General features: G+C 33.3%; 1 protein-coding gene across 7 annotated transcripts; it reads right to left on the bottom strand.

Moving 5' to 3' along the window:
* Positions 1–1,171: 1,171 nt before the first annotated feature.
* Positions 1,172–18,857, bottom strand: DTWD1 (DTW domain containing 1). 7 transcript variants are annotated; one of them, XM_079130000.1, is made up of 6 exons: positions 18,615–18,814; positions 14,490–14,831; positions 13,547–13,857; positions 9,697–9,840; positions 8,178–8,433; positions 1,172–1,640 (listed from the first exon to the last, which is right to left on the bottom strand). In XM_079130000.1, exons 3-6 carry the CDS (start codon positions 13,802–13,804, stop codon positions 1,393–1,395), a joined length of 906 nt encoding a protein of 301 aa, XP_078986126.1. In that variant the 5' UTR covers positions 13,805–13,857; positions 14,490–14,831; positions 18,615–18,814; the 3' UTR covers positions 1,172–1,392. The 7 variants fall into 7 exon arrangements, with proteins under 7 accessions (XP_078986126.1, XP_078986130.1, XP_078986129.1 ...); XM_079130004.1 differs by having other exon boundaries at positions 14,737–14,831; XM_079130003.1 differs by having other exon boundaries at positions 14,490–14,542.
* Positions 18,858–20,433: the final 1,576 nt, after the last annotated feature.

Genomic DNA, 20,433 nt, shown 5'->3' with positions numbered 1-20,433 from the left:
CTGGCAAGAAAGGAGTAGGGATATAAATGATTTCATTTTTCTCTCTAATTTCCTGCTGGTGCATCCCATTTATTGAATCAAACCAATAGTTAGAGAACAAGGGAACCTATTTCAGAGGCAGAGAAAAGAATGGAAAAGAGTTAGGGGCAGATACAGAGGGTCAAACAGAAGCTATACAGCTTAATAGGGTTCCATTCACAAGTACCTACATCTGTGCTTATGTCATTGAGACTCGGTCTCTTTTTATTTCTCCACTGTTTTCCTCTTCTGGCTTCATTCTAACATTGGTTACTAGCAGCTCCACCTTTAAATCATTCTTAGTTACAATGCCAAATAAATAATAAGGGCTAGGAGTATGGCACTTAATACTCCAGGTGCTGCTGAAAGCCCTTTTATACATTCATTCAGTTACTCCTCATAGTAATTCTATAAGTAGCTACAGATGAAAAAAAAAACTGACATATGGCTCTTACATAAAAGAGCAAAGTTGAAATTTAGATTCACTTATTTAGCTCTAGAATATGTACATTTAGCCACTGTACCATATTGCCTTTTGAAAAATAAATCACATCTCTGTCTCTCTTTTCAGTTTAAGGATTGAGCCAACCCTTTTTGTTTGTTTGTTTGACACAGTGTCTCACTAAGTTGCCTAGGCTGGCTTCAAACCCAGAATTATTCAGCCTTAGCCTCCGGAGTAACTGGGATGATCATCCTGCACCACTGTGCCCAGCTTAAACCCCACCTCCTACAGCATCCATAGCACTCTTCAAAAAGAACTGCCCTGGACCAGTCACTGTATTTTGGATGGGCTACAACACTCAGCTTGTTAAACTAGGTCACATGTCCATCCCAGTGGAGGACCTCATGAATCTTCCCTTCAAAAAGATAATAGGCAGATCTAAGAGGCAGTAAATGTCCATCACAGGTAGTGTAGACTTGGAGAAATAGCACTAGAAACAATCTAGAGCTCTAATTCTAGTTCTGCCTATGTTTGTCACTAACCTCAGAAAAGTCATATATCACTTTTTTTCAGTATAAACATTTGACTGCATCTAAATCCAAAGGTGATGAGTATAGTTGAAAATATACAAAGAACTCTAATCAAATATTTAATTGTAATTACATAGATAAAATAAAATGTAGCAATAAAACAGGTATGCCAAAATTGAGCAAATAACTTTCAAAATAAGGTTTTTTAATCAACTTTATCTCTGAAAAAATGCCTTAGATACAATTTCTTTTTTAAAAAAATAAGAGGTAAAAAGAGTGAAAATGGAATTTTTTCAAGTGATCTTGCAGCTATTATACACTATTATTTCCCAAGAATAAACAAAGCACAACTATAAGTTTATTAATTTTAACAAAATAAAATGACAGGTGGCTTGTTAACAGCTAATGGCTATGTTTTGCTGTTTCCTTATGTCCAGAGCACCTGGCATTCTTTATCAAATGGTACATAAAAGAATAGAAAAATAAAAGATTGTCATATTGTCCTTTGTATTTTTCTTTTAATACATCAGTATGGTAGTCTACTAGAAAGTAGTAAATGGCTTCAATTGTGGAAAGGAAAGTATCTGGCTTTCCTTTTTGATGGCGCCAAAAGCAAGTTTTTCTTGTTTTCAATTCAACTTGTAACAACCCTGCCAAAAAAAAAAAAAAAAAAAAAGAAGAAAAAATATATAAATACTTCTTAACCAAGGGTGTGATACAATAATAATGATTTCTTTTAATTATTTTAAGGACTTTAAAGAAATATAGGTAAGTTCCTTCAATTCAAATTCTAAATAGAATATAATTTTAAATGTACTGAGGTATATATAGAAGCAACATAGGACACAGAATGAAATCTTACCCATGACAGTCTTCCACCTTGTAGCAATGGAGTAAAAAGTAGCTAACTTTTAAGATATTAATTTCTGTTTTCTATCTACCAGTGTCTTTTTAAACTTTAACCCATGACAAGGCTAAATTTATCAACATTCAAAAGGATTTCATTTTTTTTTTATAAACTGAATTTAAAATGTCATTTTTAAACTTACTGAGAGAGACCGGAAACTTAATGGTCCTTAATATTGGTAAAAGTTTACTTTTAGATTGTCACTTTTAGGTTATATCTTCATGATCAGACTACATAGAGCTATTTCTTTAGCATCCATGCTTCAGAGCCTCAATTACAGTCAGCTAGAATGACTAGCTCTTGTATTTTAAAGAGGAAATGATTAATGATGCAGAACTCTTTTTCTTTTACAACTCAGATATCAGCATACAAACCCGAATGCTTTCAGTTCATCAGACCAGTACTTAGGCTCATGTTACATTCATTGGCCATATTTTTAGCATATTATATTTTAAAGGGAGAAGGTAGCATCAAAATCAGTCCACTAGCCAATCAGGAACCTTGAGACATCAATGATTTCCTACTGTCAGATCTCATTTTCATCCCAAAGCTACCTCAGAAATATAAAAAGTGACAAGAAATAAGTAAGAAATTTTATGGTATTAAGAGATATGGAGGATCAAATGTCTAACAAAAGTTTAAGAAGGAGAAAATAAAGAAGAGAGATAGCATTTAAAGAGATGGTGCCTATGACTTTTCCAGGAATTATTTTGAAAAATACAAAGCCACAGATACATGAACCATAAAATATTTGAAGCAGGATAAATTCAAAGAAATCTGTCTAGACCCAATACATAGTAATGTAAGTATAAGACATTAGGATTAAAGCAAAGATTTTAAAAGAGGTTATGTAAAAGGGACAGATTCCATACGAAGGAATGATAAGTAAAGTGACAGGAAACTTTTCATTTGCAACAAAAAAATGTTGAAGACATTGAAATAATATCATCAACCTGTCAAAAAAGAAAAAAAAAAAAAAACTGGCAACTTAAATCGTGTACCCAGCAGAATAATTCATCAAGGAAAAGCATGAAAATATAAAAAATATTAGTAGACAAAAACTGAAGCATGCCAACAAGACACCTACTTAAAAGAGTTCCTAAAGGATGTGTTTCAGCAAAGATAGTATAAAATAAGAGTGCTGAGCAAAGAAAATGGTAAACATTCATGCAAATCCAAATAATGGTTGCCTATATAAAATAAAAATAATATCTAATCCACGGGCTAACAATAAAGGACAGAACAAAAATAATGAATAGTAGCAATAAGATTGTGAACCAGGAGGAGGCTAAATGAAGCATAAGTGTACCAAGTCCTTATTGTGTTTAAAAGGAGAGGTTAAAATAGTTTGGTTTTTAACATTTTAAAGTGACATATACACAATCTTCTGAAAGAATTCAGAAAGGAATATTAAAAAATAGAATTTTTAAAAAAAACTTCATTCAAAGAAAAGCCAGAAAAACATATTATTAAAAAAAGGTCAAATAGAAATAAAAATTAAGATGGTTAAAAATAGATCCAAATACATCAATATTCACAGCAAATGTAAATAAACTTGCTCTTTAAAAGACAGATTATCAGACTGAAACATGAGAAATATGACCTCTACAGAGTTTTCATTCAATATTGCATTGTAGGTCTTAGCACAGCAAAAAAAATAAATAAATAAAATTAATTAGTTAATGAATTGATTGCATAAGAACTGGAAGGAATACAAGTGACATTATTTGCACAGAAAATGCAAAAAAATACAAAAATTTAAAATATAGTATCTTGAGTTAAAGAAGGATTTAAAATAAAGAAGAGACAAAAAGGTATAAACAAAGATTTATAAATTCCACACTAAGAAAATTTCCTCAAAATCTACCATAAAGAAATTACGAAGATGAACTAGATTACAAAGATATTTCAAAACATTAGAGGATAACTAAAACACTAGAAATTTCACAGAATATTCCCTGTATATGGCAAAATAAACAAAATGCTGCTCAATCCAATTAGTAACTAGAGAAATGCAAATTAACACCACAATGAGACACCATTTATACACAACAGACTTGGAAAAAGCAACATTTGACAATACTAAGATAGGAGGGATTATGACTCAGTGGGAACTTTTATACATTAATGAGGGAAGTATAAATTTATATACCCATTTTGAAAATAATCTGGCATTGTCTCACAAAGCTAAACATTTTCATATTTAACAAACAACCCAGCAATTCAACTCCTAGGTATGTTTCCTAGAGGAGCTTTCATATGCACAATAATGCTTACAGAAGCACTATTCAGAATTGCAAAACCTAGAAATAACCCAAGTGCTTCATTAATAGGAGATGAGACAAACTCTAGTACAGTCAGATAGTCAAACATTACACAACAATGAAAAACGGATAAACCTTAAGAGCAAAATGATGAATTTGGAAAGTAAATCCTGAGAAAACAATATACAGATCAAAAACAAAGCAAACAAGACAACACATAGCTTATGGAAACACATGCACTTAACACTACATTCTAAAAGAAGCGAAAGAATGAAAAACACGGAATTCAGGAAAATAATTCAGTCAGAGGGAAAGGGGAATGATATGGGATAGAAAAACCAATTGGAATTATTGCTATTATTCTGGTGCTGGGACTCTTGACTGTTCATTATATCACTCTGCTCTATAATTTAATATCATGTATTTTTAAAATATACATAACTTACTTTAAAATATAATACAATATCCCTCACCCTGCCCCCATAAAAAAATCCCAACTCTGCCTATATAGTGACAGACCTGGGCCTGGAAGTCAACTCCCAGTCCAGTTCTTTCCATCACAGTTAGAATAAAAACTAATCATGTCAACCACAGGTTTAAAATTCCTTTGATGATGCCACACCCCCGTGGATAAAAGACCAAATTCCCAGGTATGACATTCAAGGGCATTTATAATTTGGATTTCTCTAGTTTCTTCTACCATCCACATTTTGAATGCTAAATTATTTTTAATCTTTATGCATATGCCATTCCCTTGGTCTGAAGTGTCCCTCCCTCACTACTTTATTCATCAAGATTTTAACAGACAGCAAGTCTAAAGTCTTTCAGAGATTCCAGGTAGTCTCCTGAATAATGCCACTGCACTCCAAACCCAGTAAATTTTCTTATCTGTTTACCTGTTTGTTTCCTAAAATAGACTGTTTAACAGAAAATGCCTTTTTCAACATCTACTCTTTTTCTCATGTTAACAAACTTTCAATTCTTTTCAGTGTGGCATGTGTCCGGCTAAAAAAACAATTATCCAGCCAAGATGTGAACCAGTTCCAGTCAAAAAAAAAAAAAAAAAAAAAAAAGAAAACAAATCTGGAGGGAGAACCTTCAGGAAGGTCACTGTTTTCTACTTATTTGGCTTTTGTATTAATAAATACACACACACAAACACACACACACACTCATTTGCCCCTTGTCTTGCCTGGAATATATACGTCTTAACTCCATGAGAAGCCACCACCTGATAAGCATGAGGATGGAAGTAACAGTGGATGAGGAAAACAGAAAAGTCTGGGCTCTCAATGGCATTATGAAGTCCCTCTACCAACCCTAGACTATCCACCTCTGGACTTTCTTATGTGAAAATGTAAAACTGATACTTGTTTAAAAGGTTCTAATCAGGTTTCTATTACATGCAGTTGAACACAGCTCTAATTCATAGCCACTGTAATCAAGGAGAAGGCAGAGTTTGCCTCTGCTTCCCTCAAATCTAGGACACTGCCTATCTAATAACAGGTATTCAACAAATATATGGCACAATATTCAATAAATAATGGAATAAATGGACAAATTTTTTAAAAATTCTGCCTTTATTCTATCTAGGTATTTTAAAAACATTTCAATTTAAATAATTCTGATTCAAAGACAAACAATAGTTATAGCAACCAAAGACTAAGTCCTTTTAAATATTTGTATTAATGTTAATTACAATCAAGAGGTAAAGGCAGACATTTGAACTATCCTTAAAACTACTGGCTTATCTAATATTTCTAATATGTTCTAAGTAATGTTAAATATAAAAATAAATGTTTAGTGGTTATCACCACTAATCCAATGTTTTAAAAATATGCTCGAAAATATATAGAAATCTTTAAAAATATGTTGAATTATATAAAAATGAATATTTTTAAAAATCCAATATATACACTTTAAAAATTCTCTTTCTAGTAGATCTAACAATTAATAACTTTTAAAGGAGAGAATTATAAAGAGCTTTTCCCTCCAAAATTGTTGAATTTCTCCAACCATAAAATGAGCAACTCTTGACCTATCTGTGGTAGTTGTGAGAACTGAATAAGGTAATTTGTACAAATAGTCTCCAATTCAGAATACTTTGACAAGGAATATGCTTTTTGATAGAAACTATTCTTCAAATTTTCATCTTTTCCCAGGCTAATGATATGTGATGTAATACACTGCTGAGGTACTGGGCAGCAGCAGAGAGGTGCAGCTTCAAGTAAGCCATGCAATCTGGAGGGCAAACAATTGTTTTATAGTGTACAGTGTTACTAAGCTATGATGTTTCATAGGTTAAGTACATTAAATTCAATTTCAACTTACTGATCTTACAATTTATGACAGTTTATCAGAATGCAACCCGCCATAAGTCAATGAGCATCTATATATGATACAATTATTAACACAGTATAATTTGGCAATGTTTATAATATAAAAAGTATCACTTTGCTAGTTTTGTCAGTATAATCAGAAAGAAGGAAAACATGACTAATTTTCATATGAAATTACAGTATACATAATTTTTAATAATTTGGACCAACTACCAAAAAAGGAAACCAATTTTCTTCCATATTTTCCCAAAGCTCCCTATGGTCAATCTTCAAAACTGTTATGTCACTCTATTCTTATAGTTTTAAGTTAACCTTCTGTGATTAAATTAGGCACTACACCTTTCTCTGTGTTATGATTTAGATCTTGGTTGTCCCCCAAAAGCTCATGTTTAAAACAACTCAAGGAAGTTTAGAAGTGAAATGACTGGGTTATAAGAGTCTTAACCTATATCAAAATATATATATGCATTAATATTTGAATGGATTAATTGGGTGGTAATTATAGGCAGGTGGTAACTATGGCTCGAGGAGATAGGTCACTAGAGGCATGATTCTGGGGTTTATATTTTATCCTTGGTCAGCCAGAGCTCTCTCTGCTTACTGATTGTCATGTCCTGAACTGTTTTCTTCCACCCCACCCTCATGCCCTGATGTTCTGCCTCACCATAAGCCCAGAGGAATGGAGATGATCATCTATGTAATGAGACCTCCAAAACTATGAGCCCCAAATAAACTTTCCTTCTCTAAAATTGTTCTTGTCAGGTCTTTTGGTCACTAGTGGTGATAAAGCTAACCAAAACATACTGTTTTGTTGTGACACACAGAGAAGATTACCTCCAGAAATTTATTTCATGATTTGATGGGATTCAGAAACCTCTTTTAAAACTTATGATCTAGCACAGAATTGAAACATATACTTTCTATGTGAATTGGGAAGAAGTAACAGAAATCTTTGTACAAATCTATTTTAGGCAAATCTAAAGTACAAGAGACTTTGAATAGTGCCAGAATAATCACTTACATAGTTTTGTCAGGGTTTTTCACTTATCTTCTTTGATCAATTCTTGCAATAACCATGTAAGATAATAATTGGTAAAGCCCCTATTATTCCCTGCTCCTACTGGCTCTGTATTGTACCACGGGGAATAATTGGGGCTTTCCAAATACTTACACCCTCTCTACATGTGAAATACCAATTGCTGAACAAGTTGAGTTACTTCTACAAAACAATCCATTTTTGTTATAAATCACTGGTTTTCTGTTTTAAAACATTTTATCACTTGATAGGATTAAGCTGAACAAACTAACTCCAAATTTCAGTTTAGTGTATTAGAAATTATGTTTGCATTATCTCATGAATGCTGAGCTTAAGAAAGCACCTTTAAAAATGTGAAAATGTATTATTTGCCAGTTTACAGAGAAAATAGATCTGGATGCTTTACCAATGTAAAGCATTGAAAAGCTTGCAACTTACTTTCAAATGGTTTAACACTATATATATAAAAATACATATATACATATCTAATACAGAAAGATATATAAAGCAAATGTGGCAAACGTATAGATATTAAATGTAATTTTCCTTTCAATTTATCTACAAATCCAAAGTTTTTTACAATAAAAAAATGTAGAGGAGGAATCAAAAGAAAAAAAAACAAAAACCTTTTTTATCCTTACCTTGAAGTCGCTCATCAGAGAATATTTTGTTTGTTTGGTTCCAGGTGCTATCTATAAAGACAATTTTTTTTAGTATTGTGTTTTTGCACATACTGTCATTCAAATCACAGTCCTGTTCTTCAGTTTTTTTGCGTTTAAAAGATGGTTTGTCCAGGTCATTATTTTGGTCTCTAATTTTATTTTGAATCCTTTTTTGCAAATGAAAAGAAATATCTTTTATTGAGATAGACTGAGGTCCAGGAAAAACAAGTGCGACCTAAAAGCAAAAGAAACTCAGGTTAGTTGTGTGCTGTGATCAAAGTAAGTTCAGAATGACTTAAAACTGTAGGAAAATAATATGCTGAATATGTGAGAAACAAGTATTAGGTTAGTTCTATTGTATGTGTTTCTTCAATATTCATGATAAAGTTTGTGGCTCCTCCCTAATCTATAATCATAATATACCATCTTAAAGTATTACTTCAAATTAATTTATTTGCTGATTGACAGGGCAAAGTTAATTGTATCTTGAATCAAAAATCAAAACTAATATTTCACAAGATAAAAAGGCAGAGTCAATGATTAAATGCCATTTTCACCTATATGATGAGCAAAGATAAATATATAGTGAATGCTGGAAAGGAAATGGTATAATGGGTCTTTATAGCCATCATTAATGGCAGTGTTTAAAAATATAATACAGTGTGTTCCATTTAATTAATGTAAGTGGTATCTAGATGACCAGAGAAGGAAATACAAATATATTCCTAGATCTACAAGTCAGATATTATTTACAAACACAACTTGGTAAATAAATTAAATCAAAACATATACAGAATGATAAGAAAAGTAAAAACTTACCATGTTCTTCTGGAACAAATGAATGTATAAATTTTATATTTTGTTTCTAGATTAGCCACACTCACAAATAGCCCTCATGAAACCTAAAAGAGTTTAATGTTTCTTTCAGAAGTACCCAAGACCTAATTTTTTGAGATCTAAAAGACCAGTAATATCCCACCAGTGTAATAATATAAACTATGTGGAAACCAATTAAGAATCTAGGTATGAACAAGGAAGACATCTGAGCAGTCAACACATATTACAAAAGCTATGTACTAAGCTTTTAATTTAGAGAAAATTCATGAAAACCTTCTCAGAATTTCTCTTCTTCTTATGGAGATACTCCAACAACATTTCTAATTTGGTTTCCCAGCTTGCCTCAAATTAGACCATCTATATGTATTAGAGGCAGGAAAATGAAGAAAGGAGAAAGCAAAAGTAGGCATAGTAATATTGGCAAGGAGTAAAACCCTAAAAAATAAAGTAGAAAAACTATGAAAATTTAGCATGACTCAAAAAAGCACAATAGCTTAGGATCACTTGACCTGTGAAGACACCAATGAACTAAACTACATATTGTTAAATGTTACATAACACTAGATTAAGAAAAAAATTAAATTATGTTTAAGTTCAGGAAGGCAACTGGAGTTTAAAATTTATATTTAATATAAAGAATTGTAAAAAATAAGCTTCCTACTTCATGGTCCTTTTCGTCATATTCTGGAATACAAGGGTATGTGTAAATGTTCACAAATTCAGGTGCTAAGAGTTTTGCATGTATAGCAGTACTTTTGCCATCTGTTTCATTTGGATGTTTAATGATGTCAATCTTCAGTGGAAGCTAAAGTAGCGGGAAAAAAGACAAATGAACAAAACAAATATAAAAATTATAATTTTACGTTAATAAAAAAAATCTGTAAAACAGCAAGTTCACACTAAGTTTCTATGAAATCATACTCTTCTGATCATAATATTAAGAATGGTGAAAGTCAAAACAAAACCCAAATTTCTTCCTCAATATTGTTAATCACATAGTAGATCAAATATTTTCAACTCATTTTCTAGTGTTATTTTATTTAAATTATACGGGTATTGAGTCTAATTCCTCACATTTCAGTATTTTTGCCAAGAATATTTTTTATAATTCCTATAAACTCTAGGATTGTTTATTTTGTGCTATTTTTAAAGGAAATGCAATGTTGAACAATACTTAAGATTTAAAAATCCAGCTGAAATTCTGTTCCTTATAGAGCCTCTCAAGCCAAAGGTATCCTCTCTTTTGAATGCTGTGAGTTTCAGCAATACATTTTAAGAACATAAATTAAGTACTTACAGTAATAGGTCTAAGAGATGTAATCTTTCTATCACAAATAGCTTTCTTCAAAATTACCTTGCCCAAATATTTCCCATTCACTTTGTTATGAATTACGCCTGCCTCTGGACAAAAATAATACTCTCTTGGATTTCTTGAGTTAGAGATTTCTGTTATTTTACTTTATTTGCTTTAGCTCTCTTTATAATGCCTATGCATATCTTGTATTCAGCCATGATTATAAAAATGAAAGTCAAGTTACATCTTCCCCATTATGTATATAAGAACCCCTCCTGAGATGGGTTCTTTACTTCAGACTTTAAAAGACTTTTTAAAATGCTATTTAAAAAACGTATTTCTCACCATCTTCAAGTGCCCATTCCATATTAAACAAGCAGGATTCTAGGAATTTGCCCTGAAATACAAAACTATTTTTCTTGTATTTTAAACTACACATTGTAAACAAAGTTACAATCTAATAATTTTAATTTATATTACAATTGTGAAGCAATTATCACAATCTAGATAATGATTTGCCACTACCAAACTCTTTTAGTGTCCCTCTTTCTCCCCTATCAACCACTACACCCCCAATCCTCAGGTAACCATTGATTAGCTGTCACTTTAGATTGGTTTACTTTTCTAGAATTTTAAAATAATTTGAATCATAAATACTCTTCATCTTCCCTCTTTAACTGAGAATAATTATTTTGAGATTCATCCATATTGTTGTATCATTACTTCCAAAGCTATTTTTAAAAGGAGCAATTGCACACCACTAAGTAGGCCCAATATCATGCATAATTTTTTCTGGACAATTAAGTAAGGAAAAAACGGTGTAAGTAATATACTCCAGAAAGACCTTGGCCTACAAATAAGTATTTTAAATAGTTTTTAATTAGGGTTTCAAACACCAGTATTTCCTACCCTTCCCACTTAGGCCCAGTGATTGATTATACATTAGAGTCAATTGCTTTAAATCATCAAACCAACTTCTAGTTACTTAAGTAAGCAGTTCACAAATGATTTTATATCAATCTACTTCTGGCTGAACTCTACATCAGGCTCTCCTCATGGTGCTCAGTATCAGTTGACACTATATTCCCTCTCCCCAGGAACTCTGATTACCAGCATTATCTTAACCCAGGTAAAGTAGGCAAGAGAAAAGAAAAGGAAAAAATAGAAAGCAGATCAAAAAAGAGTTTGTTTTTTTTTTTCCAATTCCATTACTAATAAAACTGACTTAATTATATGACTGATGAGTTGAAAATTCCAAAAGCTATAATCAGTATTTCTGACCAGCTGGCTATCTTTAATGATATAATTTATATAAAGGGCACAGAACACTCATTAATGAATTTTGCAAACAATGTGTCTAGCCTAGTTTATAAATCACACAATAAAAAGAGAAAGCCTTATGGACTAAAGTCTCTAAATATCAGACAATTATGTAAAATTTGTGACCCCAGAACCCAACCCAGGTACCATTAGTTCTCAATAATAAGTCTGAGATTTCTGATGCTATGAACCACACAGAAACAGATCAAATTATAGAAATAGATGTTTGTGTTCTACATTCACACATTTTATGATCTAGATTCACACATTTTAAGGAAGAGACATCTTAAATAATTGAGGGGACAGCATTAACACTAATAGTGTTGACCAGAGGGCAGTTTGAGTAGAAATGTTCTGTTTTCAAATATGTAAACAATATCAATCTGTTCTCTAACACCTGTTTTCCACAAGTGGCTTACTATAAACCTTTCTGTTCAAATATAGCAAAATGCATCTAGTAGAGCGACCTAAGCACTTTCCCATGTGATTATTATTTTTCCCATGTGATTATCACTTTTCCCAAAAAGAGCAAAATGTCCTTTATATTAGTCTTTTAAACTAGGACTCTAATAAACTTGACGTTTTCTTTTACTTTCTAATTTTTTGTCTCATTTTAAATAACCTGAAGAGTACAATTTATCTTTACTTATGCATTTGTCATGACTTTAAAAAAGATCACATTCTGCATTAAAACATGGGTATTTATGAATGTATTCCTTGAACTAAAATTAAAAGCATGGGAGGGACTTTCTCTTTATATTGTTATCTTGCCTTCCCAAACAGGCTATCTAAAGGAAATGCTGAAGAATTTTTTAAAATAAAAATAAGGTAGAAACTAGAAAGATCATTTTTTAGTGTTAATATATACTAATATATCAAGTTCTATATGTGGTCACTAAAATATAAACAAACACTTCAGAAAACTTTGCTAAGTCCAGATCATTTAGAAGTGATCAAATACTTGACAGTGTTTTGAGTAATATCTATTTAGTATTGAAGACTGGTTCACTGACTTGGAAAATAATTCTCTGATACTAAATTTCTATAAATGTCTATAAAAATCAGTCCTTTAAATTTATTATCAACTTTTATTTTTCTAATCTGTAATCTTTCTGAACACATCTTAAGATTAAACTTTTAAGGGACATCATCTTTATGAGGCTATGATATAAACAGAAGAATAACCATGTATACTTCAAAAACTATACTTTGAAATGTAACATTTCTGCAGGAAAATGGGAAATTTTAAAAGAATTATTAATATTTAATAAATTATTCTTTGATTACTGACATGATGATCTATAGATATCTTTATACAAAAATAGTCTTAATAAGCACCAAAAATAATAAAGATAAGCAATCAATTCAAATCAACTTTTTAATCTGGCTTAAAATCACTATAACACTGCCTAATGAATAGGCTTTAAGAGTTTTTTAAATTTTATTTTAGTTCAGTTTGGGTAATTGAAATCTATTCCATCTCCACATACAGAATGGGGCTAAGTCACAAAAGCCTAGGCAAAATCAACCCTATTTCTGTTAGGATAGTGTTTTCTCAAGGAGCAGTCCAAGAACAGGAGGTAGTTTTCAAGGATCCTTCAGGTGAATCTGTAAACTTGTCTTTTACAGAATTCACGGATATACCACATTTTCTCTGTTATAAATAAATAGTTACTGATTTTAAAACATAATTTTAATAAAAACAACACCCAAGTATTTTTCCAGAAATAATAAAAACAAATAGGTAGTAGTCTACAGGATTGAATTTTCATTGATAAAATTCATTTTTGTAATGACATTATTTATCCAGCTTATCAATTACATTACAACCAGTATATATAAAACATCTTTTGAAAATCTGTTTTCCTACTTTCAAACAATTTAATTTTTTACCAACCTTCACAAGTGGAATCTGTTCAACAGGTACATTTTCAACTGGGACATAACATGTATAGCAGTAGAACATCCTTGAACCACCACATTTGAGACACTTTGATCTCCCGCTTTGCTGGGCTTTTTGAAGAACTTCTTGAGATGCCAAGCATAAGTTTTGAAGGGGATCCTCTGAAGCTATGGAAGTAGTTTGATTTGCTTTCACAAATTTTGAATTATTTTCTTCAATTTCTTGAAGAAATACAGATGGATTGAGAGACATTCTTCCTTCAAACTGAAGTTTAACACCTATTTCTAAAACACATTATAGGTGCACTGTGGGGGAAAAAAAAAAAAAAAAACAGTCGAGGGGCACAAAGTTAAAACAGGAAATATGGTAGTTTCCATAAAGAAAACTACTCAATTTAATTCACAAACATGTGCTGGTTTCAGTACTTACTAAGAAATATTAACAAGTTTTAAAACCACTGAATTGGCATACTTTAAAATACAAAAAATAATAAACTCACAGTAACAAATTACAGTTGCACCTTTGGGTCCTTCCTTCCATTAAAATAGAAAGGTGTTATCCTAAAAGGTTTATTTCAAATATAAAGTTTAGGCACTGACAATCCATTTTCTAGCTCCCTTTTTGTTCCAGAGATGGAAATTATGTTTTATAAATATTAAGAATTCAGTGGTTTCATGTTAGTATCAGTCAAGAATATACTCAATTCTACAGTGACCTTGAATTGACACTAAATAAGATCATGGCCCTAAATTTCATGCCGGACTCTAAAGAAAATAGAAGGCTGCAGTGATATCAGTAAAATTTTGTTGGATATTGTAATATTATTAAGTATTTATACTTATAGTATTTATACAAATATTTCTATCCACAGTTCCCAGCTCATTACTTTTACTCCCTGCAGATCACAGAAATTTTAACCTTAAATTCTCTCACCCACCTTATCTGATAGTGGATAAGATTCGGGATTCCAGAAAGGATTCTGCCTCATCCCTGGAGGAAAGAAGGCCAAAGAATCTAAAAGGACTTGCTGAAATTCCCCATCCAGTCTATTAGTAATTATACCTATGCAATACAGTCTCCTTAAAAACCCAAAGGCATTGGGTTTAGGGAGCTTCTGGATAGCAAAACACTTGGAGGTTCCCAGAAAGGTGAATGAAGACTCATCCACAAGCCAGGAGGCCCACCTCAGTTCCACAAGGATGAAGATCCTGCACTAGGAACCAGACTTTTCCCTGTGTATCACTTCATTTGGCTGCATATTTGTGTCCTTTAAAATATCCTTTATTTAAAAAACAGCAGAAGTTAGTATAGTGTTTCCCTGAATTCTGTGAACCACTCTAGTAAATTAATCACATTTGAGGAAGGGACTGTAAGAATCCCAATTTATAGCTGGTGAGTATGAAGTTCTGGGGCCCATATTTGCACCTGGGTCTGAAATTGAGTCCTCCTTGGGAAGTGAGCCCTCAATCTGCGGAATTGACCTTATCTCTAGGTACTGTTGGACTGAATTAAATTAGAGGATAAACAGCTAGTATCCACAGCAGATGGATGGGGAGAAATCCCTACACCTTTGGAAGTCACAGGAATTTTCTGTGATTAAGGTGTGGAAAGCAGAGGAAAAACAAGACACTTCGTTTTTCCTAACACAGATATGTTCTAAAAGATTTATTCCTCTCCAACTTAAAACACATATATCTACTACACAGAGAGAGATCTATTATCAGTTATAATTTATAAAATATCCCATAAGGTGAAATAAATATTAAAACTTTTAAATTTTACACAATAGCATTCTATTAATATTGTCTACTAAAAGACTTTTTACTAAAAATTATACAGCATTCAAATTCCTTAGTACCAAAGATAAAATAGTAAAATAACTTTCCCACTTATATATATTCTTCAAAGAAGCATGATGGCTGCATACCCTGGATGCAAGGTATCTTTCAAAGGAGAACAGAGACTGGGCTCTATTATTTGATATGCATTCCACAATTGCAAAGTAATTCTCTAACTGTAAAGCTATATGGCATTGTGGTGTTTATAACAATGAATATTCAGGCACTTTCGAGTACAAACACTAACAGAAGAAATGTTATAACTCCAACAGGAAACTTGCTGTGGTGTCCCAAAGAGAAAGTGAACGAAAAGTCCAGAGAAGCATAAAATACAACAAAATTTGCCAACAAGAAGTCTGTGACACTAATTTTAATTATTCATGAAGAGTTTTTTTTTTAGATTGTAAATCCCAGTGTGTTTGAGACTCAAAGGGATGTAAAGAAAAGAATGCTGGTGGTCACTGAAGGAACAGGAAAACATATTTGCCAAGTTTATGAAAGGCAACCCACCATTCTGCAACCCTGGTGAGAAAAATGTTTTCATTCCTCCTTTTATTCAAATTCCCAAAAAACTAATTATATTCAAACAATATATGCCATAGTGAATATTTCCGCTGTATACTGATAGGCACAGATTTACATCTGAGGCTGCTCAGCAAAAGTGATTTTTAGAATGACCATCCAATTCCTCCTTCCTGCCTTACAAATACAAAACATGTACTCTGAATGCCACTCCAAATTACCTGCCTAAAAGTGGCATTTTGGTGAACATGCTTTAACAACTAGGAGAGGTTGAGATTACATATTTAGATACGGCCTTTTTTTTTTTTTTTTTTTTTTTTTTTAGTCTCAGAAGAATTTAGCAATCAGATGAAAATTTTTTTCTTTATCTCTAGAAAATGTACATAAGGACCCAAATATTTTCTACACAATTTTGGGTGTTTTACAATGTCTACCTACACATTGAGGGAGGAAAAAAAGAAAAAAAAAAAAAAAAAGCCTAAGATAAAAAATTCATTCTAGGGACAGAAGCAACATTAAAAGTTTGGGAAGAGATCCTATAAGACCCCAGAAATGAGAACTACAGTCAGCCAACAAAGTTTCAATGATCACAAGCCTATCAATACAGTACTGCCTTGTTGCTTTTAGGACACTAATTATGTTATGCCTATACCCTGTCAGTCTGGGTTTGTTCTGGTGTCACCTCAGGTACCTCATGAAAAGCATTTTAAGACTATCAGTTCTGAGTTACTCAGATCAAGAGACCTACCAAAAGAGAAAAAAAAAGAAGAAAAAAAAAAAAAAAAAAACTGGACTGGACTAATTCTGGGTATACATGTGCTACCAAAGGGCCCAGACATAGTGGGGCTGAAGAATCCAATTCCTGTGTATGCTATGAAGTTCACCGTTGATTGCCTGATATTCAACAGAAAATTATTTGTAGACATTCCAGAGCTCACAAAGTATACTCTCTTGAGATGCCTCAGAAATATAACTCTAAATGTCACTGGCCTTCCACTAACATAACCAGGTAGATATCAGCGGAACTTTATATAAATGCTTTTTTTTTTCTCTACAAAAATAAAAAACACAAATATCTGAGATAGTGAAAGGAAAATATTTCTGACTCCTTCCGGTGTCTCATCAACTCATTTTTTTTTGTGTTAGACACACAAAAAAGGTCAAGAAGTTGTAAATCATGGACAGCTCCCTCCAAAAGTCTCTCAAACCACGTGATCAAGACATTTACTCTGACCTAACCAACAGCCTGCCTCAAATGTGTATGAATTGTTTGTTGCAAACATGACTATTCAAAACCTTCAAAACACACTTGCTAATATCAGTGGGAATTAAAGAGAAAACACTATGACTATTCCTAAGAAACTAACAAATACCTGATGATTTATCCACCATTCTGCAACCCTGGTGAGAAAAATGTTTTCATTCCTCCTTTTATTCAAATTCCCAAAAAACTAATTATACTCACCAAGTTGTACCATTTCTACTTTGCACATAACCTTATCTGTTCAGACTCAAAGTCAGGACACTAATTCAGTTTCTTATGAAGTCATATGTAAACTGGGGCAATCTCTTACACCTGTTTACCCCTTAATACTTATAATTGATTCCACATATTTGATATTGAAAAAATGTACTTAAAATAGAAGGACCTTTCAGAGAAGATTCACTCCTAACTTTCAATTCTGCAAAAGTAGAATTCTTTCCTGATCAAACATATTCCCGATTGAAGATATTCCTGATTCTTATGTAACAGGAGATAATCAACAAATACTTGTTAACTGAATCAAAACCATTCTGAGTAAAAGGTATACAGTATGCATCTCATCCCACTACTGAATTACCTGATAAACTACTTTTAAAAACCATCTGCAGCCTGCACAAGCGGCAGCCTGGCAACTTCTCTTTCCACACACTCCCCCACCAAAAAATAATGTAAAAGACTCCTAGATTTTCCATTATTCTAAGCTGATTGACTTCCCAGCTAAAATTCCCCTGCCATATGTTGTGTGGGACCATTTCAGTACTGGATAAAAGCTACTTCAAAATTTCTTTCTGGAGTATTTTCAAGAACTGGTCACATAATATGTACAGGTTCAACAATTTTTTATATATATCTAAAATACCACCGTTTTTTATACAGGACTAATGGCTCCTTCCACAGCACCCAACATATACTAGGCACACGGTCTTAAGTTTTCAAGGTGCACTGGGGTCCAATCGGAAATAGTCCTTAAATGTTGCTATCTTAAGTACTGATTTCATCATTCCACTCCGTGGAACTGGCACGTGAAAATGTTAATATACTTCCTTATTTATCTTACTTATCCAAGAAAGAATTTAGACATAAGAATCAAAGACTCAAACTCCTCTCTACGCTTATTATGTAACCATAATCTTAATATTTTAAATACAATGTATGACATAAGTATCCCTGTGTCTGTCCTAAGCTTCTCCTTCCATGACTACCAATTCTCCGCAAACCTCTCCAAAGACTAAAAATTAAAGAATGGGGTCCTTAGAGGACTGACTTTGCCATGACAGACTTTACTGGCGGTAAGAAAGCACCATGTTGGGGGAGGGTTTTTTGTTTTGTTTTGTTCTGCGGAAAAAAATTGCAAAGCCTTTTGCCCAAAGGTCCCTCAAGACTCGCAAGAGCCCGCGCAGGGACCAAAGTCCCCATCACAGGTGACACCCAGCACAACCTCTGCTAGGCTCCTGACAAGGAAGGTCCTCTTCCCGCCGCCGCACGGCTCAGGCCATACCACTGGTCTCTCCACACGCGCAGAGAGCAGCACAGAACCCGCAGAGGGACGCAGACCTGCACAACCCGCGAGTCCTCTCACAGCTCCACGCGTCTTCCGCTCCGCCCAAGGCCAAGGCGCGCTCCGGGCTGTGAAAGCGCGCGGACCAGGCGGAGCGCTTTCCAGGAGACACCAGAGGGCGGAGCCAAACCGTTGCTAAGGCCGTTGCTAGGGCTGAGCGCTACACCGACCCCCAAGCAGAGGTAACCCGCCACGAGGAGAGCGGGGCGGAGTTAGATGGGAAATCCCGCCCAGTCCCTCAAGCCTCTCAAGGCGGTGTATCCTTTCCTTGGAGAGGTAGGCCGGGACCTCAGCAGACAGGCCAGAGTCGCCAGGCCCACACAGAGGTCCTTTCTGAGTCTGGGCGGCGCCCCTGAACTGGAGGAAGTTCCCGAAGTAAACTTTCAAGCCTTAGTTGCAGTGAGTTGTGAAGAAATGCTGCTCCCACAGAACATTTCCCACTTTATCAATCCCCAGAATATTTTAGTCATGAAAATTTAGTTCGATTACTTTTTTGTGACTGTATCAAGATAAATATTCCGTGTGCTGAATAGTTATTGAAAAAGTCGTATATTGATGACTTGGCATGTATAAAAGCATGTATAGAGTTGGTATTTTTCGAATTTGAAATTAAATTTAATATGTGGATAAGTTATTAAATCGTATTTCAACGCCCCACAGCAAGGAAATCCAAACTGAAGGAGTATATGTTACCAATTTTAACATTCAGAAGCACAATAATCAAATATTGAGCAATGTATTTATTAAGTAGTATACGATGAATTTAGCAAGTCAGAGCTAAGCAACAGAGCCTTGCCCTGGAAATGTTTATGATGTAAGGTATGAGTTGTACAGAAAATACAAGATGGCAGGAATTTAAAAAAAAAGCTCAGAATAGAGTGGTTAATTGATTGGATTTTGGTAAGGCCTCAAATAATGGTTATAATTTAGAGCAGTGTTTTTCAGCTGGAAAGGGGATTGTATAGGATGTGTTGGTAGAGGACACATTTGTAATAAAATCTCTTTCACTTTTTAAATAGTGAAATAATACAAAGTAGAAATATCAGTGTATGGAACTTAGTGAAGTATTTCTTCATAGAGCTTTTAATTATATATATGCATGCACTAGGTTCATTTAATTATATCTATATGCATACACTAGGTTTAATTATACACACGCGCCTGCACTTGCCCACATACTATGTTGTTCATGTAAAATTTATTTCTTATGTGTAGTGCTCTGAAAAGTTTGGAATCCACTAATTTAGGGAGAAAGATGAACTTTCTGGGTAGAGAAAACAGCAATGGTGAAAAGTCTCTAAGCCAGGAATAAATAATTCACAAGCATTTTCTTTTTGAAATCTACTTTGTTATCAAAGCAGTTCAGTTATACAGATTAAAAAGCAAATGATACTATTTACTAGAATACCGAGTTGCTGTATCTGTGTAGTAAATTACTCAAAATATGGTAGCTTGAAACAATCATTTTATTATGTTCATAAATCATGTGGTCTGTAGAGCACAGTGAATCAGCTTTTCTCTGGTAACTCAACTGGGAAGTCTGCATGCTAGCAGAAGACCTATTGTAACCTCTCCATGTGGCTGGGCTTCCTCACAAGATAGTCAGACTTCTTGTAGGCCCAGAGCTCCAAAAGGAGTGTTGCAATGAAACTACATGTATTTCTTTCTTTCTTCGTTCCCTTCCTTTCTTCCTTTCTTC

The sequence above is a fragment of the Sciurus vulgaris genome (assembly GCF_902686455.1).
Source record: "Sciurus vulgaris genome assembly, chromosome: 2".
Classification (NCBI taxonomy): domain Eukaryota; kingdom Metazoa; phylum Chordata; class Mammalia; order Rodentia; family Sciuridae; genus Sciurus; species Sciurus vulgaris.
This window is presented reverse-complemented; position numbering and strand designations above follow the sequence as displayed.

What these genes read in the sequence shown, in the direction of transcription:
- DTWD1 (XM_079130002.1), bottom strand. Translation starts at nt 13,804, where the DNA reads ATGTCTCTCAATCCATCTGTATTTCTTCAAGAAATTGAAGAAAATAAT. An exon ending in AACAGATTCCACTTGTGAAG is followed by an intron (nt 9,841 to 13,546) that starts GTTGGTAAAAAA and finishes CCGCTACTTTAG; the next exon opens with CTTCCACTGAAGATTGACAT. An exon ending in ATGACGAAAAGGACCATGAA is followed by an intron (nt 8,434 to 9,696) that starts GTAGGAAGCTTA and finishes TTTTGCTTTTAG; the next exon opens with GTCGCACTTGTTTTTCCTGG.